The sequence below is a fragment of the Rhinatrema bivittatum genome, unplaced genomic scaffold (assembly GCF_901001135.1).
Source record: "Rhinatrema bivittatum unplaced genomic scaffold, aRhiBiv1.1, whole genome shotgun sequence".
Taxonomy (NCBI): Eukaryota; Metazoa; Chordata; class Amphibia; order Gymnophiona; family Rhinatrematidae; genus Rhinatrema; species Rhinatrema bivittatum.
In genome coordinates this window covers 1-19627 of record NW_021820355.1, presented here as the reverse complement: position 1 = coordinate 19627, position 19627 = coordinate 1, and the positions used below count along the sequence as shown (strand labels likewise).

General features: G+C 39.9%; 1 protein-coding gene across 1 annotated transcript in view; it reads left to right on the top strand.

Annotated features, from left to right (window-relative positions):
• LOC115081561 (TATA-binding protein-associated factor 172-like) overlaps positions 1–19622 on the top strand; it is a gene marked incomplete at its 3' end in the record, with an annotated part of 34937 nt that extends 15315 nt beyond the window's left edge. Inside the window, 15 exon segments of the mRNA XM_029585989.1 lie at positions 4254–4277; positions 4279–4404; positions 6622–6764; positions 11318–11492; positions 11614–11817; positions 16036–16269; positions 16271–16457; positions 16679–16791; positions 16793–16864; positions 16953–17109; positions 18270–18379; positions 18569–18761; positions 18976–19136; positions 19270–19422; positions 19542–19622. Coding sequence (XP_029441849.1) covers positions 4254–4277; positions 4279–4404; positions 6622–6764; positions 11318–11492; positions 11614–11817; positions 16036–16269; positions 16271–16457; positions 16679–16791; positions 16793–16864; positions 16953–17109; positions 18270–18379; positions 18569–18761; positions 18976–19136; positions 19270–19422; positions 19542–19622 — 2133 coding nt within the window.
• Positions 19623–19627: the final 5 nt, after the last annotated feature.

The following is a 19627-nucleotide window of genomic DNA, read 5'->3' as shown; positions in this document are numbered from 1 at the left end:
ATTCTTATGTACATGTGATTTCTTAGTTTTTATTTTTAATAAATTTCCAAAAAAAATTTAAAAAACAAACTTTTCATGTTGTTATTATGGGGTCTTGTGAGTAGAATTGAGGAAAAAATTAATTTACTCAAGTTTGGAATAAAGCTGTAACATAACAAAATGAAGAGAAAGTGAAGCACTATGAATATTTTCTGGATGCACTATAATTTGACACAATCCAACCACTAGAAGCAGTGGGCAACTGCAGTCAAGCACCTCGAGACCAACTCCAGATGTAGAGAGACTGCCTTGGTTAGGGGCAGAGAAAGGAGCAGACCATAAAGGTGTATGTGTGTATTTTTATTTATTTTTTGTTGTTGTTTTTGAGTTCATGAGCCTGTACACAATTTTGAGTAACACTTAAAGGGACTAAATGGCACTTACAATCCACCCTCAGTATGGCATGGCCCACACAAAATCGGTGATGCCCATCCCAGGATGGACTATCTATGACCGACAGCAGTAGGACTATGACTGAATGTTATTGGGTAAAAACAGGGAAAAAAATGGTAGCAAATCTCAGTTTGTGCAGGGGACAGAAGTTAGTTTCTCCAATTTTGGAAAAAGTGATAATTATTGGTTGAGCTAATACGATTAAATAAATGGAATAGTTTTGACCGTATTGAATGCTTGGTCTCCAAATAAAAGGTCAAAGAAGGTCAGCGTCTATTAGATTCTACGATATACAATTGTATGCAAAGGTTTGGGCACCCCTGATCATTTTCATGCTTTTCCTTTATACAACCCCTGGCAATAATTATGGAATCACCGGCCTCGGAGGATGTTCATTCATGTTGTTTAATTTTGTAGAAAAAAAGCAGATCACAGACATGACACAAAACTAAAGTCATTTCAAATGACAACTTTCTGGCTTTAAGAAACACTATAAGAAATCAAGAAAAAAAGATTGTGGCAGTCAGTAACGGTTACTTTTTTAGACCAAGCAGAGGAAAAAAATATGGAATCACTCAATTCTGAGGAATAAATTATGGAATCACCCTGTAAATTTTCATCCCCAAAACTAACACCTACATCAAATCAGATCTGCTCGTTGACATGATTGGAGCCTTGTCATGGACCATTTTCTTCAACTTCCACCAAAGATTTTCAATTGGATTAAGATCCGGACTATTTGCAGGCCATGACATTGACCCTATGTGTCTTTTTGCAAGGAATGTTTTCACAGTTTTTGCTCTATGGCAAGATGCATTATCATCTTGAAAAATGATTTCATCATCCCCAAACATCCTTTCAATTGATGGGATAAGAAAAGTGTCCAAAATATCAACGTAAACTTGTGCATTTATTGATGATGTAATGACAGCCATCTCCCCAGTGCCTTTACCTGACATGCAGCCCCATATCATCAATGACTGTGGAAATTTACATGTTCTCTTCAGGCAGTCATCTTTATAAATCTCATTGGAACGGCACCAAACAAAAGTTCCAGCATCATCACCTTGCCCAATGCAGATTCGAGATTCATCACTGAATATGACTTTCATCCAGTCATCCACAGTCCACGATTGCTTTTCCTTAGCCCATTGTAACCTTGTTTTTTTCTGTTTAGGTGTTAATGATGGCTTTCGTTTAGCTTTTCTGTATGTAAATCCCATTTCCTTTAGGCGGTTTCTTACAGTTCGGTCACAGACGTTGACTCCAGTTTCCTCCCATTCGTTCCTCATTTGTTTTGTTGTGCATTTTTCGATTTTTGAGACATATTGCTTTAAGTTTTCTGTCTTGACGCTTTGATGTCTTCCTTGGTCTACCAGTATGTTTGCCTTTAACAACCTTCCCATGTTGTTTGTATTTGGTCCAGAGTTTAGACACAGCTGACTGTGAACAACCAACATCTTTTGCAACATTGCGTGATGATTTACCCTCTTTTAAGAGTTTGATAATCCTCTCCTTTGTTTCAATTGACATCTCTCGTGTTGGAGCCATGATTCATGTCAGTCCACTTGGTGCAACAGCTCTCCAAGGTGTGATCACTCCTTTTTAGATGCAGACTAACGAGCAGATCTGATTTGATGCAGGTGTTAGTTTTGGGGATGAAAATTTACAGGGTGATTCCATAATTTATTCCTCAGAATTGAGTGAGTCCATATTTTTTTCCTCTGCTTGGTCTAAAAAAGTAACCGTTACTGACTGCCACAATCTTTTTTTTCTTGATTTCTTATAGTGTTTCTTAAAGCCAGAAAGTTGCCATTTGAAATGACTTTAGTTTTGTGTCATGTCTGTGATCTGCTTTTTTTCTACAAAATTAAACAACTGAATGAACATCCTCCGAGGCCGGTGATTCCATAATTATTGCCAGGGGTTGTAATCATTGGTTGTCTGGATCAGAAATTTCAGTTAAATATATCATAGCAGATGAACACACTATTTGAGAAGTGAAATGAAGTTTATAGGTTTTACAGAAAGTGTGCAATAATTATTTAAACAAAATTGGGCAGGTGCATAAATGTGGGCACCCTTGTCATTTTATTGATTTGAATATATTTAGGCACTAATTATTGGAACACAAAATTGGTTTGGTAAGCTCATTGTCCCTTGACCTCCTTACACAGGTGAATCCAATCATGAGAAAGGGTATTTAAGGTGGCCATTTGCAAATGTTTCCCCTCTTTGCATCTCTTCTAATGAGTGGCAACATGGGAGCCTCTAAACAACTCTCAAATGACCTGAAAACAAAGATTGTTCAACATCATGGTTTAGGGGAAGGATACAAAAAGCTATCTCAGAGATTTCAGCTGTCAGTTTCCACTGTGAGGAACATAGTGAGGAAATGGAAGACCACAGGCACAGTACTAGTTAAGGCCCTAAGTGGCAGGCCAAGAAAAATCTCAGATAAGCTGAAGCGAAGGATGGTGAGAACAGTCATAGTCAACCCACAGACCTGCTCCAAAGACCTACAACATGATCTTGCTGCAGATAGTGTCTCTGTGCATCGTTCAACTATACAGCGCACTTTGCACAAGGAGATGCTGTATGATGCTGTAATGCAGAGGAAGCCTTTTCTGCGTACATGCCACAAACAGAGTCGCTTGAGGTATGCTAAAGCACATTTGGACAAGCCAGCTTCATTTTGGAATAAGGTGCTGTGGACTGATGAAACTAAAATTGAGTTATTTGGACATAACAAGGGGCGGTATGCATGGCTGAAAAAGAACACAGCATTCCAAGAAAAACACTTGCTACCTACAGTAAAATTTGGAGGTGGTTCCATCATGCTGTGGGCTGTGTGGCCAGTGCAGGTACTGGGAATCTTGTTAAAGTTGAGGGTCACATGGATTCCAGTCAATATCAGCAGATTCTTGAGAACAATGTTCATGAATCAGTGACAAAGTTGAAGTTGCGCCGGGGCTGGATCTTTCAACAAGACAACGACCCTAAACACTGCTCAAAATCTACTAAGGCATTCATGCAGAGGAACAAGTACAATGTTCTGGAATGGCCATCTCAGTCCCCAGACCTGAATATTATTGAAAATCTGTGGTGTGATTTTAAGTGGGCTGTCCATGCTCGGAAACCAACAAACCTGAGATGTTTTGTACCATCTTGCACCAAAATACCTTCAATCAAAATCCAGACCCTCAGTGGAAGTTATAGGAAGCATGTTGTCTGTTATTTCTGCAAAAGGAGGATCTACTAAATATTGATGGTTTTTTTTTTCTGTTAGGGGTGCCCAAATTTATGCACCTCCCTAATTTTGATTAAATAGTTATTGCACACTTTGTGTAAATCCTATAAACTTCGTTTCACTTCTCAAATATCAGTGTGTTTGTCTGCTGTATGATATATTTAACTGAAATTGCTGATCCAAACAACCAATGATTTATAAAGGAAAATCATGGAAATCATCAGGAAATCAACTGTATAGCATATGTTATAACATGGCAGCTAAGCATGAGAGATGGTGCCAACTCTTCCTTTTTAAAACCCTATTAACCAATAATTTGCATCACTTTTTACAAAAATTAGAGCATATAGTCTAAACTATACATTTTCTTTGGAGTCTTTATGATCACACTCTTCAGATTGATTGGATCATGCTTGGCCCTTGAACTAAGTGGGATTACTGTTAAGTTGCCGTTGGGTATGAAGAAGTTTGAAATTATACATTGTCCTTAGGACTCTGATACTTGAATAAATCTCTTGGTTGATATGACCTTATTGAGCTTGCTTTGGAAATGTGTGTCCCCTTTGTGTAGGTGTGGATGGAGCTTCTTGCTCGGGGCCCCTCAACAGTATGTGGTGGCAGCAAGTTGTCCGTGGATGGGTGCCTGGCTCTGTCTCATGATGCAGGCCTCAAACATTCCAATAGACTTGAACATGCTGCTGGAGGTGAAGGCACGGTCCAAGGTTGTATCTCTTATCTATAAGTGATGCTTTCTGTGTGTGTCTGTTCTACATTCTTAGCCACTACGTCATGTTTGTTGTCTATGCTTGTTTTCATTTGCAGTAAAAATCTAAGCGAGCCTAAGCATGGATTTAATAAAATGGTAGGGATAGGGTCATTTGTTCAATTTATAGTTGATAATATTTAATTGGCTTTAAAGCCACAGAAGCAGAATGTAGTATGAAAACAAAATATTGGCATAATAACTTGCTTGGATTTTGTAACAGACTTTGTGGCATGAGTGCAACAGTCACCTTTTTATTTTATTAGCATAAAAACAAGAACAAAATATAATTCATGCAAACAACCAAGACAATGAAATGGCTAAATCTTTGTTACTCTTAAATCTAAGGTGACTTATTAATGATGGGTGCGGTGGAAAGATGAAAGAATCCTTCAGCCGCAGCCTGGATGTTTGATCCAGAAAAGAATTGGAAATAAGAACAGCTTAGAGGAACTAATGACTACAGTTTTATGGTCAGTATGCTCTCTGGATTATGACTGAACTCCATAGGTTAAGTAAGTGGCCAATGGTTTTATGTGAGCCAAATTTACTGTAGAATACCCACTTAAACACTGACAAAGCATAAACTGCTGCATATGTACTTTAATGTATTTACTGTATAGAAAGGGAGATGGATTCATTTAGATTGCAACCACACATTTGTTACATTGTGAGCTCAAATTAGTAGTAGTAAATGAGTAGTGATTTGTGCTGTTGCATGGGCAGTAACCAACATGCTGTTATTGAATGTTCACAAATACAACCCAAATTCCAATGAATTTGGGACGTTGTGTAAAATGTATATAAAAACAGAATACAATGATTTGCAAACCCTCTTCAACTTATATTCAATTGAATACACCACAAAGACAAGATATTTAATGTTCAAACTGATAAACTTTGTTTTTGTGCAGATATTTGCTCATTTTGAAATGGATGCCTGCAACACGTTTCAAAAAGTTATACTATCATCTACAGTCCATAGTATAATCAGAAAATTCAGAGAATCTGGAGAACGTTCTGCATGTAAGCAGCAAGGCCAAACACCAACATTGAATGCCTGTGACCTTCAATCCCTCAGGCACCACTGCATTCAAAACCTGACATCATTGTGTAAAGGATCTTGCCGCGTGGGCTCAGGAACACTTCAGAAAACCATTGTCAGTTAACACAGTTCGTCGCTACATCTACAAGTGCAAGTTAAAACTCTACCATGCAAAGTGAAAGCCATACATCAACAACATCCAGAAACGCCCGCCTTCTCTGGGCCCGAGCTCATTTGAAATGGACAGACGCAAAGTGGAAAAGTGTGCTGTGGTCTGATGAGTCCACATTTCAAATTGTTTTTGGAAATCATGGACGTCGTGTCCTCCGGACAAAAGAGGAAAAAGACCATCCAGATTGTTACCAGCGCAAAGTTCAAAAGCCAGCATCTGTGATGGTATGGGGGTGTGTTAGTGCCCATGGCATGGGCAACTTACACATCTGTGATGGCACCATCAATGCTGAAAGGTACATCCAGGTTTTGGAGCAACACATGCTGCCATCCAAGCAACGTCTTTTTCAGGGACGTCCCTGCTTATTTCAGCAAGACAATGCCAAGCCACATTCTGCACGTGTTACAACAGCGTGGCTTCGTAGTAAAAGAGTGCTGGTACTAGACTGGCTTGCCTGTAGTCCAAACCTTTCGCCCATTGAAAATGTGGCACATTATGAAGCGCAAAATATGACAATGGAGACCCCGGAATGTTGAAACAATTGAAGTCGTACATCAAGCATTAGTGCCCTCAGATCCCAAAAGGCTTATTGAGTGTTGTTAGAAGGAAAGGTGATGTAACACAGTGGTAAACATACCACTGTCCCAGCTTTTTTGAAATGTGTTGCAGCCATCCATTTCAAAATGAGCAAATATTTGCACAAAAACAAAGTTTATCAGTTTAAACATTAAATACCTTGTCTTTGTGGTGTATTCAATTGAATATAGGTTGAAGAAGATTTGTAAATCTTTGTATTCTGTTTTTATTTACATTTTACACAATGTCCCAACTTTATTGAAATTGGGGTTGTGAGGTACTTGACATGCGCTGTGTAATTGCTGCCATCATATGCTAAATGTTTGGACTGCAGTTCCATTGATGCATAATTTAATCTGGTTGGTTAATGTTTTGACTAACAGGATAAGGCTGGGGGAAAGAATCGCCAAGGGACCAATCAGGTGAAGGCGACAGTCCAGGAGTATATAGCAGGTGCAGAGACGGTGACAGATGACCCAGTGACAAGGGACTATGTGGTGTTTCGTGCTCGTCTCATAGCGGCCAAGTAAGTTTGTATAAAAGACCAAGAAAATAGTGTTGAAAGGTATTCCTGAATTTCACAAATGGTTTATTTATTTTGCAGAGCTTTATTGCTGGAATATTGTTAATGTTTTATAGTATGTGAATTCCCCAATATTAATATATTTTCTTTTCTGCCTGAGACTGTTGTTAATGCAATCTGTAGCCTTTCTTACCTTGTTTAAATGTTACTTTTTTCAGGTAATGGTTTCTTTTCTTTGGTGATGGTTTTCAACTTTCCACAAATTTGTACCTGTCCTGTGACTGACTCAACTCACTCCAACTCATTGCATGTGCTTGTCTAAACCCCCTGTAGCTGGCACATTACTTCTTTCTGTACCCATAAACTCTGCACTGATGTAGATTCTGAAATTTTCTCTCTCTCTCCCCTCAGAATTTAGCTCTTTAGAATGCTGAAACTGCGCAAATGTAAAAGAACCAAATGGTATACATGTTTTTGTACACATGTAATTGGTGCCCTTATTTGGTGAGTGGCTGAAGTGTCGTCTCTTGAACACCAGATGGCAGACCCGCCCCGAGTACATGTACCATTTTAAAGACGGAGAGCATTTCCAAAATGGCATGAAAATCACCAAAAAATAAATAAAGTACTTAATTTACTAATATTTGGAGTCAGTCTGGGTCAGTGGTGTGCAAGCTTTACTGTCAAAAGAGCCATTTTTGTCCCATCTTTCACAAATAAGTTTGACCTTTTTAAAATGAATAATAAAGATAACAGCTTATAAAGTTTTTCTGGTAACACTTTACTTGAAGGTATCATCACAATAGTGACATGATACTGTCATAACTGTTACATGACAGTCATGAAGGTGTCATAAACATTTATTACTGCTGTCAGTGTCATTCGGTTTTTGTAATGACAAGTTGGCATACAACTGAAGACCAAAAAGGCCAGAGACAACTTCTGGTTATGTTACTTTAATTAAAGTCAAGTTGTTCTAATCAAGACAACCCAAAAAATGGCAGTTGACTCCGCACGCACACACACAGATGGCTCCTTTGGTAAACTGCGCATTTTAGACGACTTTGAACACAACAGCCACTGTTTTAATCGGCTGCCTTTTTTGAAATTTGAACGTCCAAATCACGGCAGGATGGCTCGCTGCCTAAAACTATGATTCCCCAGTAACACTGGGTGATATCTTGGCTTTATCACTGCAGTTGAATCTCAGAATATCTAAGGGCACATAGTGCGAATGCGTACAACTCCAGGGCGACTCACGGCAGTAGAGCTCGTATGAGCGCACCATGAAACATCTGCGTCGATGGGTAGGCGTGCACGATGCTGGTGTGACTGTTTGTGCACGTGGGAACACAGTCCCAGCAGCTGCACGATGTGGCTACACATTGCGCAGCTGCTGTGAAGAAAAAAGAATTACATGCTGCAACAGTTCGGGATGCGGGAACACGGCAGCTTTTCACAGCGACTGCATGATGTGGTTGAGAGAAAAATAAAAATTATATGCCAGCCATGGGTATCAAACACGCGCCTTCCAAAAGCTCAGATTTCCAGTCAGAAACCTTACCACTGAGCTATCGTTGCCGTCTTGTGAAAGCTGCAGGGAAACTGCTTCATATCAGAAAGGACATGGACGCATTTAAAAAGAAAAACAAACAAAAAAAAAACCATTTATCAAGCAGGCAATACAAATAAGATCCGTCTGTTCCTCTGTAGATGACCCATGGTCACTGACGTACGGTCATGAAATGATATGAATGAGAAGCAATGTGCTCTGATCATGTCCATCTGCTGCCACATGTCCATTCGTCCATGTTCGTCCAAACATGGTACTTGTTGCCCAGCTGGGATGTCCAGATCGACAGATCTCCACAGCTGCTTTTGTCGGCAGCCACAGGTCCTGTCAGTTTAGCACACACACCAAAGCCACACTTGTGGGGCACTTAGACAAATTTTACTGTCAGCATGACAGTGATTCTGCTGACTGTCGTGTTAATAGTGTGAATGGCCACATTTTCTAAGTGTGAAACGAGTGGTGTTAGATGTTTGTGCACACTCTGTCTTTCAGCCGCTGGCGTGCGCAAATAAATGTAGCAACGGGTGTACGAGGCAGCTACGATTTTACATGTTTTGCACACAATTCCTGGAAGTCTCACAGGACAAGTTGGAACATGCCCAGCTGTTAAACAATTTCTCGGATACTCACTCGACTGACAAGCCACCGAAAGCCGTCTGAATCTTACGAATGGTTTCCAACATGGAGGTGTTTGTCCCGCGCCATGAGCAGCTGCGTCCCGACGCGCGAATCTGTCCGCACGTCTTTCATTACAAAATCTCCTTTAACAGTGGAATGTGCCGATAAAGTGCTGATCCCGACCTCTTCTGAAACTTCTCTGCTAGTCACACGACGTCCTGCATCAACAGAGCCTTAAATTTGGAAGTGATCTGCTCGTTCCAGCCTGTCGATGGCCGCTCGGGGCGCGGTGCGCCCTCCGCCGCTGTGGGCCGTTTTTAATCCAGTTTTAATGGTCCTTAATCCGTGTGATACCGATAGAATCTTCACCGAAAGCCATCTGAATCTTCCAGAATGGTTTCCATCTGGCTGTCTGCACAGTTTCTGAAAAAATTTCATGGAGCAAAGCGGCAGTCGCTCAGCCATTCCCTGACAATAAAAATCCGACGAGGGGGGTGGACCAGTGCTCACTCAAAGCCTGCCCACAGGCGAATGACGCAACCGACAGGTGTGAAAAAACTCACGCATGCGCACGAAGGTTCAAGCTTGTCTGATGCAAGCGCACATGATTCAAATCCATATAGTTTTTGAAAAAAATAAAAAGGTCGGATACTTTTCTAACAGACCTCGTAAGCCTTGCAACGTGTTTAGTTATCATTTCTGGTCATGCTGCATTTGTTCCTGTCATTGGGTCTCTACATACAGAGCTGGTACAATTTCAGAATTTGTGTTTTTTTTGTTTTTTGTTTTTTTCGGGTGGGGGGAGTCACTGGTGGCAAACATTTAGTTAAATGTACATTGTAATGATGAATTGGTGATTTGAATTATGCAGAAAAGTAGGGGTCTATACTGTTTATTATTGGACCACTGATATAAGACATTCAGTACACATACTGGTATTTCCGTCCCCATATTTTCAACATATCAGCACTGGAAGTGCCGAGCAGTTAGTCCGCTGTTTTGTGCAGCAGTTCTGATCATGTTAAGAGTTTCAGTTGTCTTGCTGTGTCTTACGAGTCATTTCGGTAGTCTTGTCAAAACTGCTGGAAAAATCTCAGGAAGTCAGCAGGCCGGGGTAATGTCTATCTATAACAGACAGGTCCTGAGAAAGGCTAATGCTATTCTGGATTGTCCTACTCACCCACTGGAAAAAAAAGAGTTTGAGCTTTTGCCCTCGGGCTGTCGTTTTAGGGCTCCTATGAAGAGGACAAAAAGATTTCAGGTCTCATTTATTCCCAGTGCAATTTTATTACTTAATGGCAATTAGACCTTAGGTGCTCTTGCTTTTCTTGCACTACTATTGCTTACTTGCACATTGCACTTTTGCAATACTTCATAGTGTTTTGGCATGAATTCTGGATTGAACATTTGACATTTGTATGTGTATGGTGCTTTTTAATATGATTGTTTTTATTATGTCTGATTTTAGACTTTTAATTGGGTCTTATTTTTACTGTTAATTTTATTATTGTCTTTGTGTACCTTGTCTTTTGTGTGCTCCTGCTGCAACACTAATTTCCCTTTATGGGACAATAAAGACATTCTGATTCTGATACAGCATGTTGGTGATGCAACAAACAAGAGAAGCACATCTGTAGTGAGTTTTAGAAAAATATTTAAGCTTTTAAGTTTGTATGCATCATCTGGCTGTTAGTGTGGCACAGGCAGAAGCTAAAAACAGCAGCACACCCTTGGTGAGTTTAAAAAAAAACCCCACTTTGCTTCAGCACACACTACAATTTCTACATGTAGTGTAATATAAGCAGTATAAAGCACTTAAATGTATCAATATTGTGATACATAGAGCATTGGACGTCCGGTGAGCCGTATTGTCAGTTTTTGATGATGTAAAGTGCCACCTGGTTTGCCCAGTCACATGTGTACCAGAAGCAGCATCCATCAAAAGTAGATGGCACATATTCTCTGTGCCCCAGCCATTTCCTGGATGTACCTGAAACCTGCTGTGGAGTTGCTTGACGGATAACGAGCATTGTCTAGAATGGCCACAATCAGCTTCAGCATCTGTTATGTAATACAGCCATGCCAGGGAGAATTTTGGGGTTAGATCCTTGCATAAGGCCACTTCTCATTCTTTTTGTTTCCACGTGCTTGGCTGCAGAAAGCTCAGACCCACTCGACTTTCATTACAGTGAATGGAATCCTTCATAAGCTCAGAGTTTAATGTGTCATTAGATGAAATTGACACCTTGTTGTTGAATCACTTGTCTTTTTTTCTCAAGAACTGAAAAAACTTGAATTGCAAGATGAAATGTTGCAGAATGCCAGCAGTCCTTGCAGTTATTTTCTTTGCGGTCTTCTTCTCCAGATTGCTTGGGGCTCTGTGTAGATGCATTTGTGACCCTCAGCTCAATGCCGCATCTCAGAAAATCCAACCAGCAGTGTCTTTGGGGCAGCTGTTGCTCTTCCACCTTGACTCCAAGTCGGCGCTGCAGCGTATCGCTGTGGCTCTGGTGCTTTGTGAGTGGGCTGCACTACAGAAGGTAAGAACTTGTTTGGGTTTTGTCTGTTGTGAATTCATTACAAATTCCAGGATTATGTCATGCTGTCAGGCATTTGAAAGCTGGCCACTGGCTTTTAAATGTTGGCATCTCTTCCTAACAGGAATGCCAGCAGGTGTCAGCTATGGTGCAGCCTCGTCTTCTTGCCATTTTGTCTGAGCAGTTGTACTATGATGAAATTGCCATCCCCTTCACACGCATGCAGAATGAGTGCAAACAGCTCATTGGCCTGCTATCTGAAGCCCATATCGACATCCAAGATCATTTGAATTGTAGTGTTTTCACCATTGATCAAGCAAACAGCCTGGTAAGATCAGCTGCAAATACACTACACACATTAACACACACTGTGATTTAAGTAGAGCCCTTTGCACAAGTCGCGTTAGGCAGTAATGTTAAACTAGTGTTAATTTTGTCACTTGTTTTTTTGTTGTTGATTTAGTCTTAGTCTTTTGTCAAATGTCATTTTTAGTTTGTCATATTTAGTCATGTTTGTAGTTGACTTAGTCTGTTAATGTTAGTGTAGTTTTTGTCAAAAGAGAACTGAATGTAGTTTAGTCTCATTTCGGTCGAGACATTTCAGTGTTTTTGATTTAAAAAACAAAAAACAAAAAAAACAAACAGATTATTTCTGATTTACCATTTCAGTCAATATAGTGTTTCATATGTCTGAATTACCAAATGTTATTACCTTATAAAATACACTTGTTGAAGGATTGTAAGAAAAATGTAAGTCAACTTTCTGCAGGCTGGTGTCCACTCCAGTGGTCTTTACAGATCTATGCTCAAACACTCGGCAGGATGCTCCCCCCCCCCCCCTTTTTTTTTTTTTTTTTTTTTTGCAGACAGGAGACAAAGGACAAAACTGAGCATTTTTTTTTTTTTTTTTTTTAATTCAGAATTTCTTCAGAATTTGAAGACTGCCCGTCTTCAAATTCACAGGGACACATTCCTAGGGCACAAACCTTGGACAAGTTCATAGATGGCCATCCTTGACATATTTTAATGCCGTGTTCACACTGGACGCCACGTTACGCTACAAATTCACATCCCTCGCCTGGAGATGGACATGCCACCATCGCCCAGTGTGTCACTCTGCTTGAGCCGCGTTCACACCGGACGCCACAATTCATCATTTGCTGCAGGAGCTGCATCTGGATGACGGCCGCTTTCAGCAGTACTTCTTCCTCTCTAGGATCCATTTGAGGACCTCCTGTCGCCTTTGCACGTGAACGAAGAAAAAAAATTGGCTGCTGCTGCAGTTCCTTGCTCTCTCCTCCAACTCTGTCATAATTGTTATTAACCAGTCACCATTTGTTTTATTAACATCTGTGTAGTTAATGAAATTATCTTCATGGACGATTCGTTCGCGCGCATGTGGAAAAAAAAAAAAACTGGCTGCTGCTCACTCGTCATAATTGTGTTAAATAAAGCACAAAGGGACATAAGTCCTGCTCACAGGCTGATTGCCAGAGACGGGACATGTCCACATCAAGTATAACTCCAGACTCTCCACGTCACTTCATATATCCAGTCCCTTATTGGTCATCGCAGCACGACAAGACGAAAAAGTTCAGATTTTTCAACTTGGGGAAGAGGGTGACGCGATGCAACAAGATATTGCACCACAAACTTGCCAATTGCTCAAATCGCTTTATTCACGTCCATTGCATTTCTTGGACTTTTGTGGTGCCACAACGCGTCCTTCCATGGGGATTACATGGCAACCTCTCGCCGCTATCTCGTGCATGGGGTCTGGTGTGAACGTGGCATAAGAGGTTAAAAAGTCACAATCTGTTCCCTGTTGTTTTTGAATGGTGGGGGGTGACAGTCGATCAGAATAGAGCTGCACTGTGACATCAGTGGTCTCTCCAACACCGCTCTGTTTTGTGTTTATATACATGTCTCTCATATATTATGTAAAAGCTTGTTAGAAATAAACACTTCTAAAACCAGAAATGCCCTTTTTGGAACCTAGTAACACCTCTGATCTTCTTTAAAAGACATTTTGCGGATGTTAGCATGATGACAGGCTGGTAGCTAGCTGCAAAGCTCTGTTAATTTTGTGTGTAAATATATCTTCTTTGTTACATATTATGTAAAAGCTAGTGCGAAATAAACACTTATAAAACTGAAAATGCTGTTTTTGTAACCCAGCAACACCTCTGGAGTCATTTACAAGACATTTTGTGGCATTAGTGTACATGCTAACATCCGCTAACTTTCTATGGACTTAAATTTCTCATTAATACCAGCAAATGCACAGAAGGTGATCTACAAATATTCATTGATTTGCACAACTTCCATTCTTGTCAAAAGCTCATGTACACGCAGGGTCTTCTGCAGACGCTGTTTAAACCGTAAATATTGGTTTTGCTTGATTGTTTGGTAGAAAGTCTTTATTGAACATAATAGATTGCTTCGCTCACATAAACTACTTTTTAATATACATTATAGCAATCTGTGGATTAAACTGCAGGTGAAGACTGCAATACTGATACAAAAATGGATGTTGTCATTTGCTACATATAATGTGGACATTCATTCAGTGAAATCAGATTTGCGATATGCTTTCAGTCTGATTTGAACTGATAGCCTGAACAAAGCCTCAAGTTTTTTTTTTGTTTTTTTTTAAACTGTGTAACATGACAAACTGCTCTACAAGATTCATTCATGTCACAACATACATTATTAGCTGCTTAACCTGTAGCAGTGTGCAGAGTTTTTCCAAGTTTGGACGTCAATGAAGTTAACAGTGTTGCTGTTTCAAGATATTGGTACAAATTGAACAACGCTGCTATATTTTGGTACTGCAGAATTCTCATATTTAAATATCTCTGATATTGTCTTCATAAATACTTGTTGTGCTGCACCATTGAAAGATGCACACAAATATTTTGTCAGCCCATTCTTAATATTTCAGAGGTCTAAGATATTTAAAAAGTGTAGAACCTAATTAAATGCAGTGGGTAAAATAAGTATTGAACGTCTCCATTTTTCTCAGTAAATATATTTTTAAAGCTTTTAATAACTTGAAATTTTCACCAGCTATCAGTAACAGAAACAAACACTATCATATGGCAACATTTATGTAACACACATTGTAAACATTACACTAACGAGCCGGAGCGTTAACTTTAACATGACACGTGTCGTACACTCGATCAGAGGCAGATGAGCTAAATGCTACAACTAGTTTACGCAATGATCATATGGTGAGTGCTAAAGCTACACGTCAGAAAAGCAGAAATGATTTATGGCTGCAGAAACGTAAATACAGTATATTAATGTATGCACGCGTTTTCCGCATTTCATCCACTCGTCGCATTGTTAATTAACTGTTCTACTGTGATCCCTCACTCTGCTGACTTGCACTTTTCTCTGACCGAATGCACTCAGTTACGCTATATAACTAGCAGGGGCGGCTCCTACATGAGCCGACCAACACTGTATCTGTAAAAACATCACATAATAAACATAATATGCCCTCTCTTTGGGGCCTTTTCTGCTCTACACTGCTAGCATCTTTGCTGAAAACCAGCCCCACACTATGATGTTAACCTGCAAATGTCACTGTTGGTATATTTTTGAAGTGATGTGTGAATCATGGCATCCAAAGATTTCCATTGTATTCTCATCTGACCAGACTATATTCTCCCAGTATTTCACAGGCTTTGTAGATGATGTGCATCAAGCTTTAAACAAGCTTAAATATGCTTTTTTTGTTTTGTTTTGCTTTCTTCTTTAATGGAGTCTTGCGTGGTGAATGTGTGTACAGGGCAAGGTGGTTGAGTGAATTACAATTGTTGAGTTACTCTCCACAAGCCGTCCTTGACTCTTGACAACTCTTCTGATAATTTTGAAATTTTGCAAGGAGCACCTGGCCCCTTTATGCTAAAATGATGTTCTTTCCACTTCCAGATTGTGACTGCTGGAACATTCAAAAGTTTAGAAATCCTTCTGTAAAAATGGCATCAGTATGTTTACAACAATATGGTTGTGAAGATCTTCAGAGAGCTCATGGTTTTTAGATAAGATGTTTCTTGTGACACCTTGGTAATACGTCACCTTTTATTATAGGTGTCCAGTTGGGACTGAAGTAGCTGATATTAATTAGCACTCACAAAGGGCAGGATTGATTTCCAATTTACTGATAGATTTTAGCTGGTGTCTTACCCTTCTATGTTTTTCTTAAGATGTTCATTACTTTTCCCCTCGTTTCACATTGTTACACATAATTTGATTTCTGTACTTATTTGTTACTTATTTTTGTTTTGTTTCTTTGTATCCATGGCTTACTTGGGTTGTTATAGGCATCTGGTAAAAAGTTCATGTCAGTAGCACCTAAAGAAATATATTTACTGAGATAATGAATTAAATTAATGAATTAATTAAATGGTGACATGTTAAATACTTTACCTGCTGTATGTTTGAACCTAATTGAAAGGGCAAATTGTCCTCTTTAAAACCACAGTAAATTGAACAGTATACTTGATTACATAATTTCCCCTCCTTTATTCTCTAGGTAACCAGCGTCTTTACAGAGTCAACAGCTGGTTTGAATGTGAAGTCCAAACAATGGCAGACACTAGACTGTAAACGGCAACAAGCCCAAGCAACAGTGACTGAAACCAGCACAGAATGGCAGAACCTGCACTTGCGTGTGCACATGTTCATAGCCTGTGCAGTCGTTAACCTGCAAGTGCTCCCTGAGAAGCTCAACCCAGTGGTGAGGCCTCTGATGGAGACCATCAAGCTGAGAAGAAAATGCCCTGATCCAGAGTTATGCTGCTGCTTTCATAGCCAAGCTGCTACAACAGTGTAAAGGACGCTCGCCGTGCCCAAACCCGAAGATCCTCAAAAACCTTTGTGCCTCTGCCTGTGTGGACTCCTCAGTCACCCCTTCTTCTGCTTGCCCTATACCCTTCACACAGGAAACTGCCAGAGGTAGATCTCAACTATCACTAGAATTACACATTGTTTTCTTTGACATGCTTTTTTCTTTTTTCATCAAGTGACTTACAAAATACCAAACTGTGGAATCTAGGTGTCTGAATTTCTAAACTTAAAATGGTATTTGCAGCAGCCATCATACATGTTTCCTCTGCAGCTTAGAACTGTGTTTGCATCTGACCAGTATTCTGTTTTTGTTGCCCTCATGTTATTAGGCAGTACATTGGACAAAGACTGCATGCAGCACATGGTCAGCAAAACCCACGGCATCATTACTCTGTACCGCCACCAAAGGGCAGCATTTGCCATCACCAGTAAGAGGGGCCCAGGCCCCGAGAACCCCCAAAAACTCCTCCACAGAGCTTCCACCTGGTAGCGCTGTCAGCTGTGATAATGATGAGGTACAGAGTTATGAGAGAACTGAAGCTCTGTCATATAGATGTTGGTAAGAGGGCTCCTTTTATTTTATCCCCTTTCATTTGTTTTCAGAGCAAGAAGCCATTTCTTATTCAGAGACGAGGGGCAGAGTTCTCCTTAACAACAATTGCCAAACACTTTGGCTCAGAAATGACCAGATCTCTGCCATATCTGTGGGAGAACACCGTGGGACCACTGAAGGCCGTGGTGAATGATGAACAAGACATTGGTATGTTTGCTTTGACCGTTTGCTGTTGCATTATAATCATGGAGAGATGTTGATGAAGGTAAACTATGAAGCTTGTTATAAGTTTAGTGGTGCCAACACATTAGCCTTTGTCTCAACTGTCAGCAGATTTGTTTTAAAAATGTTAAGTCTTGTATTGACAATCATGGCAATAAGCCCTTTTACCATCTTGAGTTGCTGCAGAATCTTATCTGGAGTTGAATGTTTTTATTTTTATTTTTTAAAGGGCTATAGTGGTCATCTTGATGGTTGTCCCAAAATATAAATGATACTGCCAGCTATTTTGCAAATTGCCCATCCCCAAATTTAAGGACACTGTAACCCTGTCTGAAATTTGAAAGGATTAGATATCATGATAACAATTTTTACAAAGATAACCTATTTTGATATATGCTAAACTAGATCAGATGAATAAAATAAAACTTTGGATTATATATTAAAGTAATTAAATATTTTGGGGTAATTTTAAACTTTAAAGGCTTCACAGTACACCTGCCGTACCTTCACAGCTCACTGAGGCCCATGGCCCACACTTTGGCTGTCCTTGTTCTAAACCATAACATTGAAATGTGTACTTTACCTGCCCTAATGTGCCACTAGCTTCAGTTAATTTTTAGTTCGCCATGTATAAAAATAAATTAAATAAATCAACTGGTTTACACTTAATCTTTTTTTTTTTTTTAAATAATCCCATCAGAGTAATATTTTTTTCTTTTATATTTGTATATAATTTTTTTTACTTATAGTAAAAAACAATTTTAAGCAGTGCACAACAGGCAGTGTTGACATCTTCCCTGCTGATGTAAAAAATTTGACGATAGTTTTATATTTAGCTGTATTGTTGCACTTGGAAGTTTCACAAAAGAACAGCAGTGGTGCAAAATGAATAGTATTTTTATACCGAATTTCTATTCATTGTTTCATAGTATATGTTCATTTCGAGCGCAGACATCAAATTGACTGACTGGTTCTTGCACATGTGTATGGTATTTGCAAGCAACGCTTAATGAAAAAATTGCATGTGTGCCGTCAGTTCTCTCTATATAACCAGTAGCATAATGTCCTTTGCATAAAGTGGCAGATATGTTTCGTCATTTGTGTTCCAGTGAATGAAAGTGTATTACTGTCCTAATGGTTTTTAGACAGGCAGGTCCAGCTGGATAGGGGAGATGATGCAGCCCAAGAATTGATAAACTCTCTACAAGTACTGGAAATTATGGCTGTTGCTATGGCTCCTGAACTCAGACCTTTGGTGAGATGGCTGCATGCTTGTATACTTTGTTAATCTACCAGTTTGTACTTATCAAAGGAGTAGAATAATGCTTCAAATGGTATTAGATCTCCACAGTGAAGTTGAGAAGAGCATTGTCAAGATGACTGTTAGAGTTCAAGGACCTTTTTTTTTTTTTTTTCTTCAAATGTGTCCATTTATGCCCTGTAGCTACTGGAACATCTACCCCATCTTTTCACCTGCCTGCATCACCCATACACAGCAGTACGTCACATGGCAGCACGTTGTGTTGGAGTCTTCAGCAAGATAGCAGTGCTGGAGACAATGAACCGTTTTCTTGGAAGCGTTCTACCCTGGCTCGCTGCTATTGATGACAGCAACAAGCAAGAAGGCGCCATTCGAGGCTTTGGCCTGTATCCTTCACAAGCCAGCTTCAGTTCTGGAAATGTTGGTTCCAGTTCATCTCTAGTCCAATTTGTTAATTTCTTTAAAGCTGTTTTCCAAAAGCATGTAGTTCTGTCACACACATCGTATGTAATAAAGATGTATGCATGTATGCTGCATCAATAAAATATTCAAATCTTGTCTTTATTTCTGAGTGGGACTGTCCTTGACAGACATACCTGCAGCTGTCATAGAGCAGCTGGATGTAGATATTGTGCCCTACATAGTGTTGCTGGTGGTACCTGTTCTGGGCCGTATGAGTGACCCCAGCGATAGCATTCGTTTTATGGCCACACAGTGTTTTGCTACACTCATCCGGTTGCTGCCCCTAGAGGTAGGACTACGTAGTTAAAGCATATACTTTGTCACATTGTCCTTTGAGTGTCTAAAGTTAAAAAAATAAAAATAACAATTTGTGATTATGCAGTGCTTTATGGACTGTTGCTTTTTGCCCCCTTATATACTAGGCTGGTATACCAGACCCTCCTGCCATGTCTGCTGACCTTATTCGCCAGAAGGCCAGAGAGCGCCACTTCCTGGAGCAACTACTAGATGGTAGAAAATTAGAGAGCTACAAGATCCCTGTACCTATCAAGGCTGAGCTCAGGAAATACCAGCAGGTATGTATCTACTGCTAAAGCAATGGGACAAATCTACACTTTGTGTCTCAGCTGCCTCTTTACCTTGAGGCAGCTCATTTTTCAGGTAAGATGTAGCATCGTATGTTCTGATCTTCTAGAATGGCGTGAACTGGCTCTCTTTCTTGAACAAATATAAGCTGCATGGGATCCTGTGTGATGACATGGGTCTTGGCAAGACCCTACA